Source organism: Aphelocoma coerulescens, chromosome 1 (genome assembly GCF_041296385.1).
Source record: "Aphelocoma coerulescens isolate FSJ_1873_10779 chromosome 1, UR_Acoe_1.0, whole genome shotgun sequence".
Classification (NCBI taxonomy): Eukaryota; Metazoa; Chordata; class Aves; order Passeriformes; family Corvidae; genus Aphelocoma; species Aphelocoma coerulescens.
The window spans coordinates 20,578,137-20,603,897 of record NC_091013.1 but is presented as its reverse complement, the minus strand read 5'-3'; the positions used below and the strand labels follow the sequence as shown (position 1 = coordinate 20,603,897).

General features: G+C 40.8%; 1 protein-coding gene across 1 annotated transcript; it reads right to left on the bottom strand.

Moving 5' to 3' along the window:
• Positions 1–10,858: 10,858 nt before the first annotated feature.
• Positions 10,859–23,163, bottom strand: GPR143 (G protein-coupled receptor 143). Its single transcript, XM_069028790.1, has 8 exons — positions 22,920–23,163; positions 21,406–21,515; positions 18,398–18,492; positions 16,970–17,062; positions 16,380–16,489; positions 15,002–15,110; positions 12,632–12,749; positions 10,859–11,158 (listed from the first exon to the last, which is right to left on the bottom strand). The coding sequence occupies exons 1-8, from the start codon at positions 23,161–23,163 to the stop codon at positions 10,859–10,861; spliced, it is 1,179 nt and encodes a 392-aa protein (XP_068884891.1).
• Positions 23,164–25,761: the final 2,598 nt, after the last annotated feature.

Sequence of the window (25,761 nt, the reverse complement as noted above, 5' to 3'; positions counted from 1 at the left end):
AAAAGTCTCCTTCAAAAAAGTTTTCTGAAAAGGAAGTTTCTCCGTATAAAATAAATTGGACTCTAGTTCTGATCAAGGTAAATTGTTAATTTTTCTTTAAGTTAGCCAGGCTGAAATTCAGCCTTGCTTGAGCAGTTGGAAGCTTCTGAAGAACTTCAGAATATTCCACTCCTGTGAAGTTGTCACAGTCGTCGCCTCTGTCAGGAGCTCTCATGGGCTCCTCTCTCTGCTTAGGTCTCAAGACACTGACCTCAAAGGATACAAGGGGAGGGGATTGCTTATCTTTAACAGGCTGAATGTTGTGTAGATTTTGGTTGGGTTTTATTCCACAAAGTGGTTTCCATGGTACTTGGGGGGATTCAACATGAAATGGGGTTTTTGCTTTGTGACCATATAAGAGGCTGAACCATTGACCTGAACTAAGGCTGATGGTCCAAAGCCTTCAAAAGGAATTAGTGCTCCGAACAAACACAGTCCTGTGTCACTTCATCTAGTTCTGAGGTGTTTAAGGACCCAGAGCATTAAGCTAAGATTAATATGTAACATTTGGAAAGACAGAGAGGCTAGAAAAACTGGTGAGCTGATGATGAGCACCTCACCGTATCATATATTCAAAAAAGAGAATGCAGTGCACTTTCATGACACTTGTGTCAGTTCATGTTCTGACATTTGCACAGCATTAATGTCTTCATAACAGCTTCTCAAAATAAAGAATGTGAGAGCTAAGGAGACAGCCACAGTGGGGCTGGAGCAGTACAGCACTACTTCATGAGTAGTGCTATATAAAAGCTCTCACTTTACTTTCTTCTTAAATAAATGTTATGTGATGGTCCTATTTTTAGTCCTGTTATTTTCAGGCGTGTTTTCAGACAACATATGACTGTCAAACTAAAATTGTAGTTTAGTTTTCCTGCATTTTTCCTATATATATTTACTTAGCCTGAAAATTACGTGACAACTAACACTGGAAGCATTGAGCAGTCCTAAACACTTGCTTCTCTCTTCTGTCAGTGTGCAATACAATTAAGGGTACTTTTAGAGCTATTCTGGGAAGCTGTAATATTGCAGCACCTCATTCAAAACTACTCCTTTCCCTGCCTTCATTCTGTGTATCATTTCCGGCCAAGGGTGAGATCAGCACTGACCATTAAGAAGCCATGCAATTTCATATCGAAGCTCTGTGGTATAAAAAGTAATTTTTAAAGCTTTGAAGTCTTTCAAGTGAAGAAATTACTCACTTGGCAAGGAATTTATCATCATTGCTGACTCCTTTCCCAATAGGAAGGAAGATCTTTGTTTCCTTAGAGATAGGTTTTTTTCCATTTCCTTTTGAATATATTCACAAAACCAAAAGAATACAAAACCTAATAGCTGCAGGAAAGCAGCTATATCCTCTTTTATGGCTGCAAGGTCTAACATCTTTTACCTTCAAAGAAGCCTTGGCTTCACCACGTAATTCATTAGTCATTATTTCAATACAAGAGATCAAAAAAAGATTCTGTTCATCACTTTCCTAATTCTTCCTATTAAATAGTGGGACAAAGTTGACATCCTTGTCCTTCACTAGAGTAATTCATCACAGTCAAATGCACAACAGACAAAAATGGAAAAGCACTGCCATTCTGCCGTTCCAAAACTGAGAATTATCTCTCTAGGCTTCTGAAAATCCATGGTGTCAAGTAAGCATTGCATCCCTACACGTTGTGTTGCAGTTCCTGAAAATTTCTGAATATTTTCTTGAAGGTAAAGAGAGAAATGTCAGACCCTTAGGAGGGCTTTAGAGACTTCCTGCAATCCTTGCAGCCATGGTGTCCTGCCAGCTGGACTGAAAAAGTTGTCGAGTGCCTGCAGAGAGTACTGTCAGTGAGGGCACTGTGGGAAGGTGACTGAGAGAAAAAAGGTAATGGTGCAGAAGTTATACGGAAAAATACAGTTGCTGCTCCCTGGATGGAGTGTGGTGAGCGTATCCGACCTCCCACACACAACACAATCGAAGGGGGACTAAATGGAGGATGGAGCAGAGTGGAGACCACAGCCAGGTTCTGTCCAAACCTTTGCAGAAGAGGGAACTCGGTGGTACTTCCCAGCTGAAAAGCTGCCTAGCACCTGAGAAACAAGGGAGATAAAGGAAGAAGCTCTTGAATGAGCACCCATGGCAAAATCCCTCTCCTTGGACTGATACATGTCCCCGTCCCAAGGTTATCTTACATACTATACTGAGATACCCACCCCCAAGGTACAAGCACCCTTCAGTGAGTAAGGAGTGTGGCTGAAGTCACTCAAGTCCCATCTAAATATAAAGAAATAGTATAAAAGTAAGTTAAGAATGGGAAGATGTCAGGGAAGTCTCCAGAGTAACTTCTGGGGTCAGTTGACGGGGTGAACCTGTCATCTCCCCCACAGGGACACCTGTTGGGCAAGATCCATATTCCATCTGCACTGAATGATTTTCTCAGGTTATGTTTTGTTAGGACTGAAGCTTGTCACTGTGTTGCTTTGAATTACATGTTGCTTTGAATATGTTTTTTTCAGTCAGATACTATCACCAGCAATCCTTGAACCTTGACCTGTCACAATTTCATTAATAAAGAGTGTTATTCTGTAAACTCTGCATGTGAGTCCTTCAAGGGCGTTGACAGAGTAATCAAACATCAGGGTTTGAGGAAATCTCCCCTTTTCACATGACAGGCAACCTAGGCTCCCAAGAATAAGAGATCTGATGGGAAAAGCCCTCAGCATGGTGTTTCCTTCCTTGAAGCCCTGGACAGTGGCTGCTTGTCAGCTTCTTTCCCAGAGGCTGGTTTGGGGAGAATCATGAGAAATTCGTGCGCAATGAAATGACCGTATCTAATCATTCACCCACTCACCTTACTCCACAGAGGACAAGAAAGGCACAGAGCCTGTGCTTCAGTCAGCCCACACAGACATCCTTTTAATTTTTAATATCCCCATTAAAGGTCCAGGTCTCATGACTTGATCAAAGAATACATATCAAAGAAATTTTTAAAAATGTAACCTTTCTAATCCACCAACACTTACAATGGCATCCTGATTTAGGTCTGCTTCAGTACAGAGACATTGATGAAGACTGGTAAGAGCTATGAAAATCTTCTCATATACAAGCAACATAAGTTTTTAGGAGAAAATCCTAGATCTCCTATATAGAGTGGTAAAAAATGTGTTGGTACAAAATAATTTTTAAAAAGTGCTCTGGACTCTGTACCAGGGTCTGCAAAAGATTAATAAATTCAGGTGTATTTCTCCAGATGCAAATTTGGAAGCTGAAGGTGTTGGTGTGGGAAAAACCAGCACTTCTCATCACTGTACAAGTTCCACCAGCCCCCTTGAGACTGGGGGAGCTGATAGATTAACTGCATACATCACTGAAGACCCCTTACCAATAAAAAACCCAGCATTCCTCTCTGTGCAAACCAGCACATTTCTGCCTGGATTTTGGTTTCTGCAGTGACAGAGAAGCAGGTGGGGAGAGAGGAACTCATCTGTGCACAGCTCTAAGCTGAGAACTTTTCCCACATCTTTTATCACCAAACCTTACAAAACTTTTACTTTAGAAACAACCACCAACAGCCTGATGTATTTCTTGAGCCAAATCTATTCCAGAAGGAACCGAACAGCAGCACCTCTAGCAGAAAGGAAGAAGTTTAATTTTATTACATATTGCCACTTGACCACTCCTTCCCATGTCTGAACCACAAAAGGGTTTGTGCTCATTCCTCCTTTGGTGGAATGATAAGCTGAACAGCTCCCAAAATGAAATTAATTTGAGAGAATGAAAACCATCTTGCTTTCTCCTCTACTATTTTGGCCTAATTCATTAGTATTTTCTTTCTCCTTGCTATACCTTGCATGCTTTGGGCTGGGGGAGATACTGTTGCCCAGCAAGTCCTGTGTATCTGAACTTTTTTCTGAGATGGAAAGTGTCATGTTGGACTTGATTCTCTCAAACAAATATTCTACAGTGGCCTCTTGGAGCCCCATGTAGTAAATCATTGCTTTCATTAGTTGAAATAAAACAAAACCAACCAAACATCCCAACTGTCTCTGGGAAATAGCCCTGAAAAAAAAAATTGAGAAGGCAAAGCAATGGCAATTTTATGAGAAAATGTTGCTGGATTTTTTGATGGTGTTGTGAACTGAAATTGTGAGCAGTGAACTGAATGTTAAAGTTTTATTTTTATGAAAATTTATGTTTTCTTAAACAGAATATTTGTTCATCGCTTCAGGTAGCATCTTCTGGGGTGCTTGTTTTTTAATAAAAGGCAATGACACTTGGAGGAGAAAAACAGAAAGAGTTTTAAAACAAAACCAATTAATTTATTGTTTACCCATCAGCAGAAACTATGTTTCTATGAATCTAAAACCTTGTGAGTGCTTGTATGTATGTGTTGTGATGTATGTGTGTACTGACATCTGAATTTTTGTGTAATTGAATATTTATCAGTTCCTTTCACAAGTGTCTGCAGAAGCAAGGCAAGAGGCCACCCCACAATTTCATAGGTATGGTCAGACTCTCATCTGGAATAAAGGGAATCCATTAAGTGACTATCTACAGTATGATATCTTCATAAAATAAATGAAAATGGTACATACCATTTTTGTCTCCCAGTAATGTACCAATAAAACTAACATTTGAAGATGTTGCAATGAAAAAAACCAAACAACCACATTTTTTTTAAGATTTTACAGACCTGAAGCCAAAGGGTTGATGCTCAGACAGCTCTGCTGACATGAGCTGATGCCAGGGGTAGGCAGCACCCAGACCATCTTTCACAGCCCCCGTGGGAGCCCTGAGCACAGGGCTACAGCTCCTGGGCTTCCCCTGTGAAAATACTGCCAAACTGGAGCGAGGGGTGTCCTACCACCAAGGCCAGTATTGCTTGCATTTCTCCCTTCTTTTGGCCCAGTGAAGAATGGATTCTGTGAGCACAGTGGAGGGGCAGCAGCAGCAGCAGCTCAGGCACCATCAGCAGCTCCCACTACCCCATTCCCTGTGAGACGATAAAGGCATCTGGAAGAGAGGAACAATTCTCCTTGTGGAGCCTTGTGGCTGCCTCTGTGTCTTCGGCTCACCCATTCATGCCTTTCACAGGTTTCCAGTTATTCAACGTTGGCCTCATTTCCAGTGAAGCCATGGAACTCACTGGCAATAGAGCCCAGCAAACAAGGGGAAAAGGCATCTATTACACTTGAAGATACTTATTTAGAAGTCTGTTGTCTTTGGCAAAATGTATTTTGCTAAGGTAGACATGATTTCTTTCATTTTAAATTCAGATATTAAATTGAAGGAATCTGGGTATATCAGCTTTCAGCTATAAAACCCCTGGGAACTAAGGAAAAAGCTGCCTTATCTAGCCTCCCCTGTATTGTCCTGGGTGTAATTGCATTCCTAGGGGATGGCTGACTGCCTGACATGGGGCATTAGCAGAGCTGAGTTGCTATTCAGAGCACTTAGTTCGGCTGGGGGAACACTTCTGATCAAGCCTGGTGCCTTGAGGAAAGGGCTGGTGAGAAGAATGCTGTGCTCCCTGTCACATGGTGCCACATGACCAGAGGCAGAGTGGAAGGACGTTCCATTGCCACATAAAATGTGGTGCTCAGTCGAGTGCTTTTGCCTAAGGAGGGGCTTGTGTTGTTGCTTTTTTTTCTCTTTTTCCAGGAAACTTACTCAAGATCTGCTGTAGCAGGCAAACCAGGAGCAGATGCTACCATGTGGCTACAGCTGCAATGAATGGCTGCCAGTGTTTTCATGTTGTCCTGAGCCTTGGTGCCGTCTGAGGGGGGAGGATGCTGCAAGGACACCCCAGCCAGCACAGCTGGTTCCTCATACTGCATAAAACCAACCCCACTGTGTTGTTTTAAACCCATGTCTTTAAAAAGTGCCTTTTTCAATAAGCACCAACAGTAACACCCACGGTGTGTCTGGTTCTACACATTTTCAGGACTTTCCAGGAGGCTCACAGATGCGCAAATGAATGGGTACCTCTGTGGAGCCAGCTGGAGGGCAAGGATCCAAGGCCTGCTTTTACCCTCTAAGTGCCTCTCAGATATGGAAAAGCTGGTGAAAAAATAGGATAAGAAAAGACTTTATCAACAAATCTTGTCTTTATTAACAATCTTTTTGTTCTCCCACTTGCCAGAGGGAGGAACATATCTCAATCCCTCATGGCTCTTCTCCAGCCCTTAAGACCCAATTTCCTATGCACAGAAGTGAGGATAGGGCTGCCTGAGTCTCATCCCAACGCAATACCAGGGCACAAAGAGACCCACGGTGCCCTTGGTACTGCCATGAGCCACAGGACAGAGCCCCAGGCAATAGTGAGCCACCACCTTGCCAGCCTTCTCAGCTCCAGGCACTGGCTTTGCAAGCACACAAATGTCCCCTATGGAGGAGCCAGAAAGCTTCAAAAGCTTTTTGCTGCCCCAAAATGTGATGAAACCCAGCAACCAAGAGATGCAGGAGCAGGAGAAAGTCTTCCAATCACTTTCATCACTGGATGGCTTCCCTATAGCTGCATGCTCAAATTTTCTCAGCCTTTTGAAATCTTTATCTACAAAACCCCGTGTGACTTTAGTGCCCTGAATGATTAAGGGTTTGCTTAGAAAGGTGCAGTGGGAGAACCAACTTTCCATACAGCTCACAGCATATCCTAGGGACTATTAACCAGGAAAACGGATTCAGCCTGCATCCCTGAACTTGACTGGGCTCCCTACTTTTCTTTCAGTAAGATTACATCTTCTTCAGCTGCCAGTTTCTACGTCCACACATGTGCATGTCTGTTCCTTAAAGACTTACTGACCCAGACATCATCTGACCTGTTTTATGTCAACTACCATGTGGTTTAGTGATCCTCCTCTGGGATTACTGTAAACCTGAGATTCCATAAAAATTTTTAAAATCTTTGGAGATCATGGATACACAGAGGCAAACATAAGTCAAGTATGGTTATCCAGGGGATGGGGGGGATCACATTTAGCATTTCACTTTCTAGCTCCATGTATTTGGTCTACCAGAAGAAGGGCTTAATGAGAGATGTAGTTAGGATTTTGTTATTCAGACATATGATGCACCTCATAAATGCAGAGCTGTGGTATGCAAGAAATCTGCCTATGCACGTTGTTTATTATTTTATTAGGGCTCATATTTCAGCTTTGCAATTAGCCTGAACATCTGGCCAAATAAAATAGTAATTAAATGTATGAGGCTGGCAGGTCAAATACAGTTCCATATGTCCTCTTCCACTAACAGAAAACAACCAGGAGTCTTTAAGAAAGTATTGCAGGATATGAGAAGGCACTTTTCCCAGAAGTTTTCATTTTATCTTTGAGTGCTTAAAAATAAGTTTTGGTGAATACAGAGAGCACTTACTGTGTGTGGTTGGATTTGATAAGCTGGCTGGGAGGCCAGGAAAGTGTTTAATAGAGGCAATACCATCCTGTAGGTATAGATATTCCTCTTTATGTGATTCCACTACACTAACTATATTTCAGTGCACGGATTCAACTACCTTTTTATTTTAATTTACATTTTTTCCTTCTGATAAATTCAGGAAGGCTTTGTTGTGCTCTAATACACCCAAAATACAAGAAGCTATAGTTGACAACTGCTTTACTCTTGAAACAACACTACATATAATTTATTAGACAGTATGTGATCCAGTTTTATTTCTGTTTACTTCTCCTCTGAGTCACACTTTGCTGTTCCGGAGAACCAGCTGCCCTCCTGCTCAAGAAGGGAAGAGCTGTGTGACTGTGGAAGTGAGCCCCTCCTGCAGACAGTGTGAGATGGAGACCACAGACTCTGACTACACCTTTGGACTTCTGCACTGACAAGAGCTCTCCCTTGTTGAATCAAGCCTTGTTTGAAACACATCTTAGAAAACAAATATGCAGGACAGAGACAAGCACTTCCCACATTCACCGGGGTAGCCCTCGTGACAACTAAGCAGATACAAATCATCATCAGAATGAAAGCAAGGATGTTTCTCTGTGTGCTGATAAGCACAAGGGTCTCTCAGCAGTGGGTGGCACACTTAAGAAGGCAGTGGTCAGGCTGGTGTCACAGCTGTGCTTTCCAGGATGTGTGCCTGTAGTTTGCCCTTGCTGAGCCTTGGAGGACACCATTTCCCTCAAAATGAAGCCGACTGTGGTGGCCAGTGGCTGCCCTTTCATGTGCATGCAGCAAGCACAGGGAGGGGGACAGTCAGGATATGGACCTCAAATGCATAGTCCTGGTGGGAAGGGAGGGGCATCTGCTGCAGTCCTTGAAGAAGACAATGCTTTGCCTGATTTGTTGAATAGTGAAGCAAGACCTAGGTTTGTGTAAGGTGAAATCAAATTTGATCATGGTTACACATGAGTAGAATCAACTATCATCCAATTTTAAGCTGTGAAGGAATGCCTCCTGTACATCCACTGGAGGCTGGGAACAGCAGGTAAGGAAAGTCTCCTCACACATACTTTTATAAGTCAAAAACCACTGTCAGTTGGCTCTGCAATGCTCCATATCAATTTCTAGGTGCATCAAAGTCAGGTCAGTTTTCTTTCTTAGGCTCTCAGTTGAGTCCTCATCTTACATGATGACATCCCACCAGACTACTAATACACAGACACACCATACTCACCCCAACAACAACCTTGAGGGAGCAAGAAAAGGAGCAGAGCAAAGCCTGGCCCCTGCAGAAGGCATCCCAGAATGGGAGGGCTCCAGTGCCAGCACGCATCTGGCACTGCTCAGGGGCTGCTCACAGCTTTGGGGGCCAGGACTGGGCCACCCCACTTGTCCCTGTCCCACACATGGGCCCTGGAGCAGTGAAGGGAGGGAGGGATAAGTCATTCCATCATGTCACAGGGCCTCTTGCTACAGCCTCTCACGTCCCAAGTGCTTTTGTGCCACATAATTATTCCTGTGAAGCCAGAGACTGTTTATTTTGGTTTTAGGGTTTGCAGCTGGGCCCAGACCACAGCATGTGAAAAGGTTTACTAACAATTCCGCCTCTACCTTTTTCCTGCTCTTTTGACCCCAGCTGTGACAACTATCGCACTGAAAAGTGGTCTCTGTTTCAAAAGGCTCAGTATAATCTGCTCGTAAGTCCGTGTGCTGTCTCTTCATACTTTGGAAGGTAACAAACGACTGTGATGAAAAGAAAGGGTCTGGTGATTCGCCAGTAGTTCTGACACCAAGAGCAGCAATGAAAAGCCATAAAGCCACAAAGGTTTCCACAGGGTACAATGTAAAAGATTTGCTACATACCAACCACAGCTCTGTAATGATCATCCTAAATAGTTGTCCAATCATTGTTTAACACCTTTGTATCAAACAATTAGCTCGAGAAGCCGATTTATTTAAATTAACCAATCAATGTTTTCCAGTATTGTTTCTGCTGATCCTGAATGTCTAACCACCCCAGGACTTCCCTGAGTAACCCAGGAACTCAAGCTTCATGTTATTATTGCATTAACCTTTCAGCTGTCTTTATTATTATTATCATTATTGTTATTATTAATAAAAATAAAAATATTATCATAATAATACTGATTTTTTTTTAATTTTTTTACAATAGCTGAAACTGAACTGTGTTGGAAAAGAAAAGTAGGAACAGCCAAGAAAGTTCAGCCAAAGTGGATGTGAGCAGGATTTAAAGCCCAGCCCTGGTCACGTGCTGAAGAAAGGGAGGGTGATTACTTGGGCTCAAGGGTCTTCCACCATGCCATTGGTCAAACTGTGCTGTAAACAGCTTCCAGCACAAGCAGACAAATCATATCACTTCTACTTTTGATATGAAGTCAAAAGCTTAGGGTAGACATGGTCATCCTTTTTTCTTGACTTTCAACCAGTCTGGGCAATTGTTTGGATGTAGGTACCTAGGGCACTGCACAAAAAGAGGGGTGTATCTGAGAAGAGAGGGCAAATAGATTTAATGTCTCTTCATTCAGCACATGAAGGTATAAAATAGAGTACTCCTCAGAGAATGGATTATTGATTCTACTTGTTCTGTTTTATGATGAGCGCTCAGAGCATCAAAGTGTTTTATGCAAATGTTACTTCTTAATGCACCTGCCCCAGCAGTCACAGTCCTGTTAGGGAAGTACACATAAGGGTCAAACTGAATCCATACTAAAAGATAGTTTGATGGTTTATTTTTTCTTGAACCTGGAGTGAATTGGAATCATTGTCAGAAGTGTTTGTGGAGCCTGTGCTCGGCTCCATTTTTTAACATAAAGCCTTTCAGCTCCCTAAATAAAACCACACCAAAAATTCACATAAACAAGCTGAAAGAAGACTATGTCAGTAAAAGTCTACACAAACAGGAAATATTTGTGCTTAAGTCAGAGTTTGCTGTCACTCATGCTTTACCAGACTGGCAAGGCTGGAAATGGTGCCTCAGAAATCCTAGAGCTGTAATTCTGGGTGAGGAATTTTATGCTGAGCAAGACAAGCAAGGCAACACATTTAAAAACCCAACATATTAATAGTCCTTTTATTTAAAAAAAAGACTCTTCTATCATAAGGAAGTTACAAGAGAGATTAAAACAAAATGAATGAAAATTAATCATAAGTAAGAAATATCTTTGCAGAGATATACTCCTGCTGAAAAAGATTCAAGCCTTTATACCTGTTCACATGTCTCCTAGAAGGCAATGAAGACATAAACCATATCTCTCTGTCTCACACACTCTCTCACACAGTCTCACAAGTTACAGGAAATAACATCAAGCCATTGAGCACAAACCTTTTTCCAGAGCACGCAGTGATTCACACATTGATGTGGCTTTGTGAGTATTGACAATGTGAAAAGTTAGATCCAGGAAAAGTTAGATCCAGCTCTGCACGTGAAAACTACCAGCCCTGGTAGATAGGAGAGCTTCTGGTTAATCTCTCGTCACTGCTGGTGTTAGCTTCAGACAACATGGTTATGGCCTCGTCAGTCTGCTGGCTGTCAGTTGTCAAGATCTTCTTGGAATCATGGATGTTGCTTTGGTAGTTCACTGGTGAGGGATAGGCATTTTCCCCCACAGTTGATGAGGACATAGATTCCCAGGGTATTTCTCTTTTTCGCCATTTCAGGTCCACTCTCCATCCTGTCCAGCCATAGAAAGCTAATGTGAAGAGAAAGCCCTGCATGGGATTAAGAACCCCCTAGGAAAGAGAAGTGCAGCAGGAGTTACACCAGCAAGGAAGGCTTCATCCTCAACTCCAGTAAAATACTTTGCATGTTTTAAAAACTTCCCTTTCACTGAATGATTGCTGACTTAAAAATACGCTACTTGCATGCAAATAAAAAATGTGAGTTGTGGCCACTGCAGACACAAACAGATAAGAGAAAAATACCATTACCTGTTTTCCAAAATGCTGAGGCCATAACAGTAAGCAGTAAGCACCAAATGATTTTCTAGCACGAAGTTTAGCTAGTCAACCCCTTGGTGTGTTTTTAACTTTCCCCACAAGCTCTACACTTTTTTTTATTCACAAAAGCACATATATTTTTCATTACAGGCCAAGTCAAATATATGAGAGGAGACACTAGCATAGACAGTCAAGCTTTTAAAAATAGCAGGAATTGATCCGTCTGGAATTGCTTTAGATTCTTGAGCCAGTGAAAATGTCCATCAAAGTGGGATGGAAAAATGGGGAGAGGCACTGAAAAAGAAAATCCCAAGTGATCGCCAAAAAATTTGTTTCTGTTCCCAGTGCCATGAGATGCTTAACAAATTAATGGCTTTAGCTGCTTCCATTTTTCTCATAGGAAAAGAAGGAAATTATTTTTACAACCAATTAAAATCATAGGTCAGTCCCCAGACTTGACCTCTTGCTCTCCAGGTGAGGAAGAGCAAGGTCCCTGTCACATGAATGTGCTCACTCCTTGTCAGAGGAGAAGGAGGTGGTATCACATCACTTGCATCGCTTAATCTTTCAATACCAAACTGCTCAAATGCTTAATTACACAAAACATGCTCAGGCCTTACACCTATTTAACAGCTCCAGAATAAATTCTCTTGGAAAATGAACCTGCACTGTCACCTCTGAAAAATCCCTTGTCAAATATTCTAATAGGAGAAAAGAGGGTACAGTAAGAGACCAGCATCTCACAGCTATTTTTGGTGCCTTGTGTGAAAGATTTTTCACCTATTTGTTCCCGAATGATGATCCAAATGTCATGACATAAGATGCAATAATTCTTTATAATAAAAAAAACCCCACCCTAGTTACAAACAGAGAATTTCCATGAAATCCTCATTTAATTGGGAACCTTCAGGAACTGTGTGCTAAAACTTTGCAGCTTGCATTACGGCAGAGTTTAGCAAGGTTAAGCTAGAAATCACTGTAGTTATTTGTTCTGGATCTTAAAATGGGTAGTGATCTCTCACACAGAGAATGCATACTCCAGTAAATGGGGCAAAAATTTGGCCTCTAGGACATTTTTGGCAAAGTTTACATGTGAAAAGCACTCCCATTGACTGCTCATTCATTTCTCTTACTTTCTGCTTTTCTTCCTTGATTTTCAGAGTGTTTATATCCCTCAAATCATAAACCACACACTATCCTGGTGCTGTTCCACCAGTCTTACAACTGGTAGATTTCTAAGACTAAGCAATGTCACAGCTGACCCACCATTATAATCCAGGTGATCAGTGCAGCACTTCTGAGGTTTTTCAGGGGCATTTCATTGATATCTGGCTGCATTTCGAGATAGAACAAAAGGGTCTCATTGATGATATTGGATGACCAGCTATGGGAGGAGCAAAGAAGAAAAGGACAGTTACATATGTATGTGCATGTAAAATACTCTTTACCTTCAAATTATAGAAATTAAAATCATTATAAGGACAGTAAGATTTTTTTAATCATAGAATCATTAAGGTTAGAAAAGAACTCTAAGATGATTGAGCCCAGCATGGTTGGATTTCTTGTTAAATCTCAATCTGAAGGGACCAGGAGGTCTCTAAGATCATGATCAGGGACCAGACACTTACCTACTCGCCCAGGCCTAGACAATATAAATCAATATTAAAAAAAAAAGAAAAAAATTTGAAAATTTTAACTTGCTGCAGAACAGTAAATTGCAGAATAAAACCAAGATGAGAAGGAAGTGTGATCTAAAATGGGAACATCATGCATGCTGATTTCTTTCATTCATGCCTTAGAAGAGTTGTGCTCACAGACAAGGAACCCAAATACATGCACTTTTAAAAGGCTGCAGGATTTCCAGCTGGAGTTAAAATTTCAGGGTTAGAGTAAAGACTTCCAAAATGTCCATTAGAAAACACTACAAAGCAACGGGAAAGTTGACTTTTAAACCCTTGAAAATGCTAACAATTATTTTGAATAAAGGTAATATCTGTTTCCAAATAAGGATGAGCATAATCAAGCCTGATTTGGTAAAAGAAATTATGTTCTACACTAAATAGAGATTATAGCAAATGGCTGTAAGTTCTAAACAGGGAGACAAGCATTTCTTACAGTTGTACTGCAGCTTCAGAAAGTAAACCATCAGCATCTATGTCATACTTTCTAAGAGGTTTTATATATGTCCTTTGCACAATTATTTTTTTATCACACTGTAAAACCTCCTGCTCTCCCCTCTCAAATCTGTAGGCATCTTTTCTATCATGTGTTGCCCCAACCTGCTGTCTTTGACTAAAGCATTCCATATTTGACTTCTGGGATGGAAGGGAATCTTCCCTATGCTTCTGAGATGAGACTGCCTCAGTCTTTCCCTCCAGTAACCTTTGAGAAAGTTTTTACATTCCAAAGCTTATGTTTTATTAGAGCAAAATCCTAAACCAGAGCTGTGATTTTTTTTTTTTTTTATTAGGAAAGCCCAGAATGAGACAGAATGGAAATAAACAAATGTCCCCACAACATCCATGGGAAATTGGCCTTTCCTTTCACTCTTGTTCCCAGATAATCGAGCTGGCCACCATTCCTTAGGTTGCAACGCACTTCTGTGGTGCCTCTGGGCTTTCTTTCCACAGCCCTGGGAGCTTGGCTGCATCTCTGCTCCTTATTATTTCAGAAGTTTCCAGGAAGCCATGATGCAGGATCCTTCACTGCTGTCCCTCACTCCCTTCTCTGCTGGCTACCCCAGCCTTCACATTGGAAACTTCACTTCCAAGCCAAGCAGACTGCTATTCCCCCCCAAAAGACAATAATTTCCTCTCAGAGCACTCCAGTAGACAGCAGCCAAGAGAAGATAAAAGAGGCAGCCTTTTTCCCTGCTCAGCCTTTTAAAGCAATGGAACATACATTAATACACCTGTGTATAAAAAAGTTAAGTAGATGTAGAGACTGCTAAGTTTGGCCCACTCATTTCACTGCTACAGGACCACTTCTTGTTCCACTCCACTCCTCCCTACCACTTTTCTGTCCTATGCCAAAGTACTATTTTCATGGAGGAAGATAGAATATTAAAAAAAAAAGATTAAGTAATAAAAAATTTCACACACAATCATGCAGAGTTTTATTTTCTGTAATTTCCTTTATTTTCAGTCAATATCCATGGTTTTTTCAGACACTTGAGAACTGCAGAGCACAGAGGTGGCTGCATTGTATGATCATAGTCAGAGCCATGAAGCCAGACTCAGAAGCACATTTAGTGTAGGTTTTCAGTGATGTGTTTGGTGACAAGAGGCTCTGAGAAATGCTGATTACAGAAAGCCATCTATCAGCCCACAGAGCTGGGAGCCTGCTGTACCAGACAGCTTCAGTCTATGCCCAGCCTACTGGGAATTTTTTGCTATTGTTTCTTGTTCCTTTTGCTTTTCTGTTGGTTAAATATTTAATCATTTCCTCACAGCCTTGTGATGTTATAGGAGTGATTCAACTCCTCTGTGAACTAGTTTAGAACTGCTTCTTCCTTAGATACCTTCCCTTCCAAGCATAAAGACAAACAAATGAAGTAACCCATCAGTCTTCACTCTTGTCCCTGACTCTCTCCCTCTGGGAAAAAGGCAGTTTAAAACAAAATAATGCACCTCTTACCAAATAACAAACACCAGCATAATTTTGAAGAAGCGCATCTGGATCTCTGTCCCCAGACGTCTCTCATTCTCTGTGTAAATCCCCTGTCTCCCTTTCAGTAAGGAAGCAACTGGAAAGTATACAATTATGTTCATTAATATACGCACATCTTGTTAGCTTAGACACAAAAATCCAGAAGATAGAGGCCTGAAAGAGGGAACAAAGGAATGGATGGATTTGTCTCCAGCAGCTGTTCAGAGCTGGAAGGACCATTTTCAAGGAATCTCACATACAGCCTAATACTAAAGGAAAATAATCACACACAGCTGCATTCCTAAAATAAAAGATATCCCACTAGGTGGGGTTTTTTTCTCTCAATCCCACTGACAATATTAAATAGTATGGTCAACATATTTCTATTTTATAACAAAGGTAGAGTGTACCTTCTATATAATCACACTTAGCATGTGATGTTTAAATAGAATACCTTCTATCCTATTATGCACATTGTTTTTCATTGTGTCCCTGATACAGCATTAGCTACACCTCTGTAACTCAAAGATGTAATGTCAGCAAAAAAACTTATGCCACATGCTGTTCAGATATCACAAGGAATATACAAATGCACAAACAAATATACAACAAATAACTTTTTATGGGGACAGTTTTTAAAAAGAACAACTGCTTCTTTGAAAATGATTATGACTGAGGGACAGAGGATGGATGGTATAAAGACTGAACTCAGAATACCAGATTTTCTCCAGCTTTTTTATATAATCAATGTGTAGATAAATTCAGGTACTGCAAACATCTAGCACTGATCATATTACATGCAAAGAATGCATTGAATCCATGGCTTTTTTTCAGTCTCATTTCTTCGAAGCCCTGGATAATAAATTGAACTGGAACCTAAAGATCCCATCTGAGTTGTGTACAATTCCCATTTGTTTCATAATCTCAGAATCAGAAGAGACAAAATTCTGATCACATTTTATTGCATTTTATTGCATTTTTTTGCTCTAGGGCTGCCGAGAAGTTAAATCAACTCTCAGATCTCACCAATGAGAATAAATTACATTCCAAATTCCAGGATGGTACTAAAACTACAGTAGACTTAAGCATCAACTGTACATCGCTCAAATTCTTTAAATCAAGTAACATGGAAGCACCTTTGCCAATCTGCAGTAGAGGTTAATAACGGAATAGCTTGAGTGTGTAATTAGAGTGTGTCCCTAGGGCAAATTCCCCATGAAAATGGTGTCTTCATTTCAGTAGGCAACTGCTTCCCACCCTTTGCTGTATCTTTGTGATTTAACAAGGAGCTGTCCCACACCACTGAGTACAAAGTCACGACTTTCTACACTATTGCTATGATGGATGCTGGCCATTAGGAACATACCTGCTGATACTGTCCTCCGAAACAGGATTGGGTTGGCCACAAGTACTAGCAGGAGTGGGGCATAGGTCGTGATGTAATGTGGGATTGCATGTTCCAAGCCATTTTCACAGCTGAGAAGAAATCAATAAAAGATTATGCAATATTTTTCCCCACAGCTGACAGTTCTGGCTATTCTATCTATGTCACCTTTAACTTAAAAAAAAAAAAAAAAGAATGAAGCAAACAGATGCAGAACTTTTAATTCATTGACCTTTACCACCAGTTCACATGGGACACAGAGTTGATTTTTAACATGCACTGTCTGTGAATTTTTCTCAAATTGAAAGGAAAGCTAAAACCAGGAGCAGGAGAAGGGTGGCTCATAGCTCAAGCTGTATCACAGCATGCCCAAGTTCCTGTATTGCCTGGCATATTTCTTCAGGGCCCCCTGAAGCCCAGGCAGGTATTTTGAGCATACTCACTCAGTGGGACATCCTTGGCAAAGATCAAAATGCTCAGCTTTTGAATGTCTGTCTCTAAAGTTGACCAAAAGACATTCAAATGACTAGAGAGTGCCACAACTTCACAGTCTGTTCCCAGAGCCTGCTTACCTGGAGAGAGAAGGGTAGTAAAGCAGAGCAATCCCCTCCACGCAGAGCATCACTGCGAGGCCCCATGTCATCATGTGGTACAGCACAATCGTACTGCAAGCATCAAACACCACAGGCACTATTAAAGATATCAAACCTTACACTTCCCACATTGCAATGTAAAAATAGGACCCTCACTGAAAAAGAGCTTTACAGATAGGAAATGGTGCAGAACAACACTGGCAGTACATTAAACTAAGGAAAGAAAGTGGGTGGTGGCCATCCTTCAGAAAAAGAATGAGCCAGAGCAGTCATTCAGCCTTGCACATAGAAGTCCGGTCCCCTCCACCCCATAAGGTGGAGAGGACAAGACTTCTTCCCTACCCTTATTATTAAGAAGGAACCCCTGCATCTTTATTTTCTCCTGCAGAGAGCAAATTAGCAGATTAAAATTTAAGAATGGAGCTTTTGTGATTTGAAGAAAATTATGTTTAACTTTCAGAGCTGGATACTGCTCCTGTCTTAGGGAGATTCAGATCTGTGTTTGTAGAAAGTCTTTTGGTGTTTACTCTGATCTTAGAATCAAGCCCAAATACTCATGAGTTTTTTGGTCAACAGGGATGGGGGAAGGAGGCAAGTCCCAGCTGTTTGACTAGAACTATGGGACTTTACAAAATCAGGTTTATCCTCAACAGTCTAAAGTTAACTCAAAAAGCCCCATTTTGGTTACACCTGCAGAAGAACCATATCCTTAGTACCTGACTGCTCTCTATCATCTGGGAACAGTCACGTAATTGCACGTTTAGCAGTAGCAACTGAAGGTTATTTTGCTCTTCTAACAAACAACTTAGAGACGTATTATATTTTCTGTCTGGCATTAAAGTATGGTACTTTCCAAAGGGTTTAAGTTCTTTCGTCACAGGCATTGCAGAAAAATATATAGTAAATACATATTTTTCTTCTGAGGGACTTTGAAAGTGTGATCAGAAGGGCAATAATGACCACCCTCACTGACAAATGGATAAAAAAAAATCAGAGAAAAAGAAAAAAAACCCAGAATTAACTATACGAAATTAACTGTATGAAATTCAGCACTTTACCCCTCTGAATTTTTCATTTTCAGGATAACACTATTTTTTTGCTGCAAGAATCAATTTCAAATACAGAGTAGGAACAAAAATAGTCATCTCATTGACATAAAGTTTATAGACCACAATTTACTGCATATTTTTCCATAGGTTGAATGAATTCAGTTACATTTAAGTTCAAGTTGGACATAAATCAGTATCTGAGCATTGCCCTGGCTATTTAAGCACTTAGAACACCATTCATCCCTATCGTACAAACATCAGATGGTTGTACAAGCCTCGCTTGTACCCTTAGACAGTGGCAGACAGAGACATACAGTGTTGGAGGGAAAAAACAAATTCAGAGCTTTAGCTCTGGTACCTCAGTCCAGCTGATCTTCTCACCACCAAGTAAGAATCAACAGCATAGCAAAACAACCACCAGAAGCCAGCGCTATATAACAGCTGGATCCACATCTAGAGGGGAAAGAAGTGCCAAATGTCACAGCTGCTTCTCCAGTACCACTGGGGCAAGGAAGGGACTCTAACCTTTGGCCTGGTGATTTGTTCTTTAAATGTGTGTATTTTCCAGATGAGATTATGAAGTATGAAATCTTACTCAAAATCACAGGAACAGCATTGTTGTAGCCTATGGGTCAAGTCATAGGTAAGCTGAACAGCATTTGCTTTCACAGCTTATTTTCTGATTTAGAAAACCTGTCATTTACCTCTCCATTCCTAACCTGAATGTTGTAAGTGAAGCCCACAGAAATTTATAGCAAGGATGTTTTAATTTTAGGCTAAAATTTCAGTTGTTTCTCAGTAGCTGAGGCACAAAAATATAACTGATGTTAGTCATAACTACAGTGTGCCTATGCATTTGTAGGTTCTGCATGTGATGGGTATTTTCTTCAAGCACAAGATAGTTATCAAGAATAAAAGATCATTAATGAGAAAATGACTCACTCTCTGGAAAAATATCCCTACTGAACTCCCTGGCTGATTTCTTCAACAAAAATCCAAAGGAAACAGGTTCAAGTCAAGCTAAATATCACAGCATTCTTGAGCTGACCCTATGCATTTTTCCCATGAGCTTATATAAGATAAGTGACCTTACTTTGCCACTGTATATAAATTTCACATTTCTTCCCCATAGGAGCTGGCTGTTTATAATAGTCTGGGACTGTTTTAATATTCGTGTTATCTTCCCTCCAAGCTGTCTTTCAGTTCTTATCTGAATATCCTTTACCAGGGCTCCATAGTAGCATCATTTTACATCTGGAAATCGGCATACTTGTTACTGAGCCAAATGTCAGTGAATAGAGATCTAGCACTCCTTCCTCCAAAAGGAAAATCAAGCTGAGAAATATTTCCTTTCACCATGGGTGTAGACCCTACCTCTAGTAATTTGTGGCATGAATTATTCTGTATTTAATTCAAACACCATGACATTTTTCTAGTGCACAGGAGGCAGAAAAATAAAATCCCAGTCTTCCTTCTAATGCACTTTACCCATAGCACTCAGCATGTAACTTCATCATCATATTTACATATTTTCTGCAGTTGAAAAATGCACAATTTACTACCCATACACACACACATATACGAAAATAAACTGCAGAGTCTTTCCAGAAAATCCAACACAGACAAGACTGTCTCCAAAAATAATATAAATCAGATGCACTTAAACCCTAAAGCTTCATATGATATCTTAGTTTTTAGCAAAATGACCCATCTTGCTACAGTGCCTGAAAGGGAAACCCCCTGCAAACCATTGAAAGGAGATGTCTGAAAGCCTCACTATTTGGAGTTTGTATAGGTTTGTGGTTAAGAGAAATAAAACAGTAGCGTTAAAAGAAAAATAAAATAGAATCGGAAACATTTTATTAACTCACATGAGATTACGTTAGGGAAAATGAATGGAAGAAGGGTTAGTTTTCATTCCAATACAGTTAAATCTAAATATAAAATTACTTAAATTACAGTCTTTTCCTGTAGCCTAAGTAAGGGAAAATAAAAATTGTAGTAGACCACTATGCTCCTCACCATCTAACCTGAAATTCAAATGAAAAACAGTCTGCATATAGCACCCTGTCATGCTTAAAAATACTTTCTTATATGTTATGGGCCAGAGAGGGAAACATGAGGAGGAACAGGTTTTGAATAGGACATTCTTGCTGCAAGATATTGAGGTTTCTGGTTTTTCCTCAAAGAAAAAAACAACATTTGTATCTAATAAGCAAACCTTAAACATATGTGATAGTATTGAGAATTGATAGATATATACAATTTATATTTGTATCCCTGGCACAACACTATCACGTTTGAAACTGCCATTATATAGGCATATAAAGCACAGTGAGTTCAATTTGGCACATATTGTTTTATTTTAAAACTAGTGGAGCTGTATAATTTTCTATTCATGCAACCTACCCCCTTCTACATTGTGAATTTTGAATTGCAAAGTTAATACTGCTATTGCTCATGCATTATTTCATTGGGGACCCTACATTCCTATTGCATGTGGGTAAAGCGATGATCTGTCTTAATTGTCATTCTCAATGTTTTGGTAAAAATTGTGACCTTTATTCTTGTACAGTAAGCTCAAATTATATGTCTTAGTATTTTGATTGTAAAATTTGGAACTGAGTTTCAATCTGTACTTTTGGAATGCATTTACATTTTCTTATTCTTGTGTTTTAATCCAGAAGATACTTAATTAGACTTGGCCTGATGCAGTCATTGAGTGCCCAGCTATTTGAGCTGAAATGCTGCATGGCAGGGACAGACCTTCTGCCAGCACATTTGTGGCTTTGAGTATATTTATCCTGTTGTCCCTCTGTGTCTAAAACACACACTCTCATCCACAAAAGCTAATTTGAGCTACCCAAGTTGCTGGTTTCAGGAGGTCCCTGCTGCCACCACACAAGCTGCAGTTTCTGACAGAGAAGATAACCTTGTGCTGCCAGTGCGACAGAGCCACTGGGGCATTTGTGGTGCTGTGCCAGCACAAACCCAAACAATGGTTCACAGCCCTTTGGGGGTTGCTTATACCCTTATGGCTCCACATCTCTGACTTTGGTGTATTCCACCCCCTGGCACTCCTGTGACGAGTGAATACCGCAGAATTCCCGGGATCAGTCTGACCTGTGTTGCCCTACATTCTTACACACACCATATGGCACCATCAACACCCTGCCCGCCCTGACCCAGGCTCTCAGAGGGAGGCATGAACGCACTTGCAGGGGTGTGGCAGAGGCTGAAACCATCATATCCAGGCTCTGACTCATAGTCACATTTCCCTTTGGACACAGTTTTTCTTTCAGACTCCCCATGCAGAGGGACCCTTAATTGGGAGCAGAAGAAAAGGGAGATGATCTCTGTACCTACCGCACTCCCCACACAGAAAGTGGAAGGCCACACGTCAGTCCTGTTTGGCACAGAAATGTTAGCTATGAAGCCTGGGAAGCTCAGCCATACACTTGATCTGAAGATCATACCTAAAGAAAAAAATGTATTAATGCTTTGAATCTGCTGGTGTGATTTGAGTCACATGCTTTTCCCTAGCCACATATTTCACATCGCAGCCCAGATTTTGTGTGTCTACAGGAAAGCAGTGGCTGCAGAGGAGCACAGCAGGGACAACTGTGCTATTTAAATGTCAGTGTAATCACTCAGGGACAGTAGCTCCAAGAGTCGGAAGCTGCTGGGACTTAAAATGTTACGTAGATTAGAATCTCACTTACTTAGAGATGTTGTCACACTCTTCCCTAACATAAACTGGGTAGCATTTAACAGACTGACACAAAACACTAAATAACTATTTACCAGCATATATTCGTACACTGATATTCACTTCTCTATAAAAGCCCTCCTTGCAGAAGAAGAGTTATTTTTCACTTTTCTCTGCCTTCATTTTACAAGCAGCTCTTTTCCTTCTGTCACAGGACTGAACAAAGCAGTGCTTCTGATTTAGGTAAGAACAATACCTTTTTTTTAAATAAACTTAAGTTTTTTAGTGAGGTTTTCTGGGTTTGCTTGAAATAAAGCACCGACAGGAAACAACAAAATGACCATGTTTCCCACCAAGAATGAACTGTTCTCCACCCACCGAAGTGAGTCTAATACAAAATCAACAATGGATAACTAGTTTGAGTTTGCCAGTGAAAGAGGAAAGGAGAAAAATAACTTTATCTATTGTTGTCTTCACCTGACTGAAAGGACATTTTCCAGGTGCATGCACGTACGTATTTTCCATATCTCTTTCTTTATTTCCTCCTATAATCTTTGGTTTAGTATTGGTACTTATTAGGTACTGTGAGAGAACCTGGCTGGGTATGAAAGGGGAAAAGACCTGAAACACAGGCACAGAGATACACAGATACACACACAGCCCCCAGGAGCAAGACAAAACAGCACTACTTCTACTACCTCATGTGAGGGGGGAAAATGCTACCATAGAAACAAACGTGTCCTGTATTTTCATAGCACGTGTCATGATAATTTATACCCAATTTGGCAATAAATGACTGAGGGGAAAAATTACTTGGACTGGCTAAATGTTTAATGTCAGATTTAGTTTCCAATGTGCTGCATCACCTCCACTTTTTGCCTCACTCTGAGAACCAGTTGCCATTCTAGATTTTAATTGGTTTTAAAGCAGAGATTTTGGTGTAGATTTGCCAAGAGCTTTCACTTCTACATTATAATTATTAAACAAGAACTTTCTCCCCAAAAACTCATAATTTCCTGATCTCACTTAGTCCAAATCTTCCTGTGAACACATACAGCATGCTTCCCTCAGAAATCTCTGCTGTCCACTCACCAGCTTCATTTGTCTGTAGTACCTCAGAGCAAAAAGAACCTGTTACAGCAATGGCAAGGGACATCAAGCTGGCACTTACCTAAGCCTCCAAGGATGTCGCAAATTGAGATAAGGAGAAGAATCGTGGAGGAGGAGGAGGCTTTGGGCATCTTCCGTGGGCTCTGTCCCTTCTTTGGCAGGAGCTGTAGGATGGTCAGTAGCAGACTGATGGAGGCACTGCCAATGCAGACTCCGCAGAAGACTTCAGGCTGGAAGTTCATCACTAGCTGTGTAGCTGCATCCCGGTTTGGGCAGCAGTAGGTTTCTAACCTTGGAGAAGCCATGAAATGTTCGACTGGTGGAGGGGGCCCACTAGCAGAAGAAAATGCTGTTGCTTCCCCAAGGCAGCATTCACTTTTTCTTCACCCTCCCCATTAGTCCTCGGTGGTGAGAATCACGCGATTGATGGATCATGTGCTGCTGCTGCTGCTGGAAGTAAATCCCCTAGAGCTGCCTTTCTCAGCCTCTCCTAGCAAGGAGATCAGATCCGAACAAGAAAACACAGTGTAATCTGAAACATGCCCAGTGCTTGCTCAGAGCAATTGGCAACAGTTCACTCACATATTTCTACTTGCACAGTATGTGATACAGGAAGACTTAAACTCATCAGAGCATTGAAGATGGTTTAAAATAAATAAGGATGCAGATACCAAAGTAGAACCATTACATTTTAATTGTGTTTCTCTTTAGCCACATCCCACACAGCACCCTTTAATTACTGCAAATTAATTGAAAAGATGAGTCCAGACACAAGCAGTTCCAGTCTTTAGAGGGAGAAGCAGGGATATAAATCCACACCCTAATCCAAATCTCAGTTTTAGTGATCCAACCCACCCACCCCTGTAAATAAAATTAGAAACATGATACCCAATCACTGTAGAAAGAGATTACATTTGGGAAGAAAATATTAACCTTATCCTATTTAAATTGCAAGCACAAAAAAATCCCCTCTTTAGTCAGTACTGTCTGCATTGGATCAGCTTGACAGTGAAAATTACGGGACTTAGGATTTCTCAGTAATATATTTCTCTCTTTTTTTTTTTTTTTTAAATTTGTTAAGGATTTAATATGAAAACAGGAACTTAACATGCAATATTTATCTTTGTTTTATAAACTAGACAATATCTTTTAAGACAGGGGTCCTGTTAGATACAGCAGCAAATAAATAAAATCATAAACACAAAAATTCTCCCCTTTAAAAAGTCTCAAACTTGCTGTGTCAGCCCTCAGTCTTCCAGAAAACTTGTTTATAGGGACATATTCAGGAAATACAGGAGGCAACATTGCCAAAAGACCCAAAGTCATGGGTTTAAGCATGTTAAATAACATAGTCATGGATTTTATAAGTAGTCCCTACAAGAACAAATACCTAATCTTTTTTCCTCCCCCTGCAAAGGTGTAGCTTATTTTTTTAAAATAAGCGAATTTAAAAAAATTCTAGTGATGGCTAGTGAATGACAATGGGATGTTCTGTGTGCAGTGTTTATGAACACAGTGTGCTTTCCCTCAGTAGAGAAAACAGCTGCAGTCCTGGGTGAAATGGTACCTGCTCTATTCACTAACCAAGACACCTCATACACTTGATCCCAGCAAAAGAACGAACTCCACCAAGCTCGTCACCCTGATGATGGAGGCTGTGCAGCCTCCCAGTGCTGGACAGTGGTGGCAGGGCTGGGGTTGCAGGGCTGGGGTGGCAGCTGGAGCCCAAGCTGCCAGGCCTGACATGCGTCCACCCCTCCTGCTGCAACGGGACTGCCCAGACCGCATCACTCGAAGAGCAGGATGTCAGCCTGCAAAGCCAGACTCCTTCACATGCATGTCCATACATCAACAAGGTATTTGAACTCCTGCTGCAGTCAACTGAGGTCTTAGGCAGCCAAGCTTATGGTCTAGACTTTGTCTAGGGAGCTGTTCAGATCTTCTGAAAATAAATGCACAGGGAGAGATGAGGAGGCTCTGGTGACCATAATGGGAACTTAGGCATACATGTCATCAAAGACTCTGAAACACAGGCAGCTGAGCTGAATGTTTTGTGAAGCGTTTTTCCTGCTTTCCAGCATAAAGAGATTTCCCTGTTTCTTGGATGAGGGTGGGTGAGTGACCTGGATGTTGCAATTCTACAGTTTGTTGCCACCATGTATATAAAAACATACTGGGGACAGCAAGGTTGCAAAATTATATTGCTCTGCTCCAGAAATACAAACTCATGCTGAGGTTGTCAATACAAGGCTCTGTCATCAGTACAAGTCTGGGACTTCTCAGACTTTATTCCACTTCTGCTAGAGCAGTGGCACATGGAGTTGCCACATTTCTGTCAAGATACTGCACTGAAACCTACCTGTCTACTAACGAACTAACGAGTTACAATCCACAGAGACAGATTATTATTAGTTAAAATGAAGCCATTGTATGCCACATACACACTTCAAAGACATATAAATGAAAAAAAGGATGTTTGCTCTGATCTGAAGGAAGAGTTATATCACTTGGCTTATAATTAGAAGACAAAAACTTTTAAATATTAGACAAAAACTGTTGAAGAGAAGCCTTTCATTCCCTCTATCAGTTGCTAAAATTGTTCCACTCACTATTTCTGTTGCCATTTTCTTTCTTTCAAAAGTTTGAAAAGCATGTCAAGTCATTATCCTGATTGTTTGTTCTGGCTTACAGATTTTGTGTGCTTTGCTTTTTCTGCTTATTGTTTGTTTTCATTGATCTTGACTGTGATCCTCTAGTTTGCCTGTGTGGATTTACCATTTTATTATTATAACTTCTCTCTCCCTTTTTTCCAGCCACTTTGGAACTACCTTCATTCCTCAATTGCACTCTTACACTCTGGAGATCAATTTTTTAATTTGTCCCTTCTTTTCTCACCACAGTTT

Bases quoted from the DNA above. Each gene is read 5' to 3' on its own strand.
- GPR143 (XM_069028790.1), bottom strand. From the start codon at position 23,163: ATGGCTTCTCCAAGGTTAGAAACCTACTGCTGCCCAAACCGGGATGCA. The intron at 18,493-21,405 runs GTAGGTACAGAG...TTTCCCCTCTAG, and splicing joins CTTTCTGTGTGGGGAGTGCG to ATGTGGATCCAGCTGTTATA. The intron at 17,063-18,397 runs GTACCAGAGCTA...TGATGCTTGCAG, and splicing joins AGAAGATCAGCTGGACTGAG to TACGATTGTGCTGTACCACA.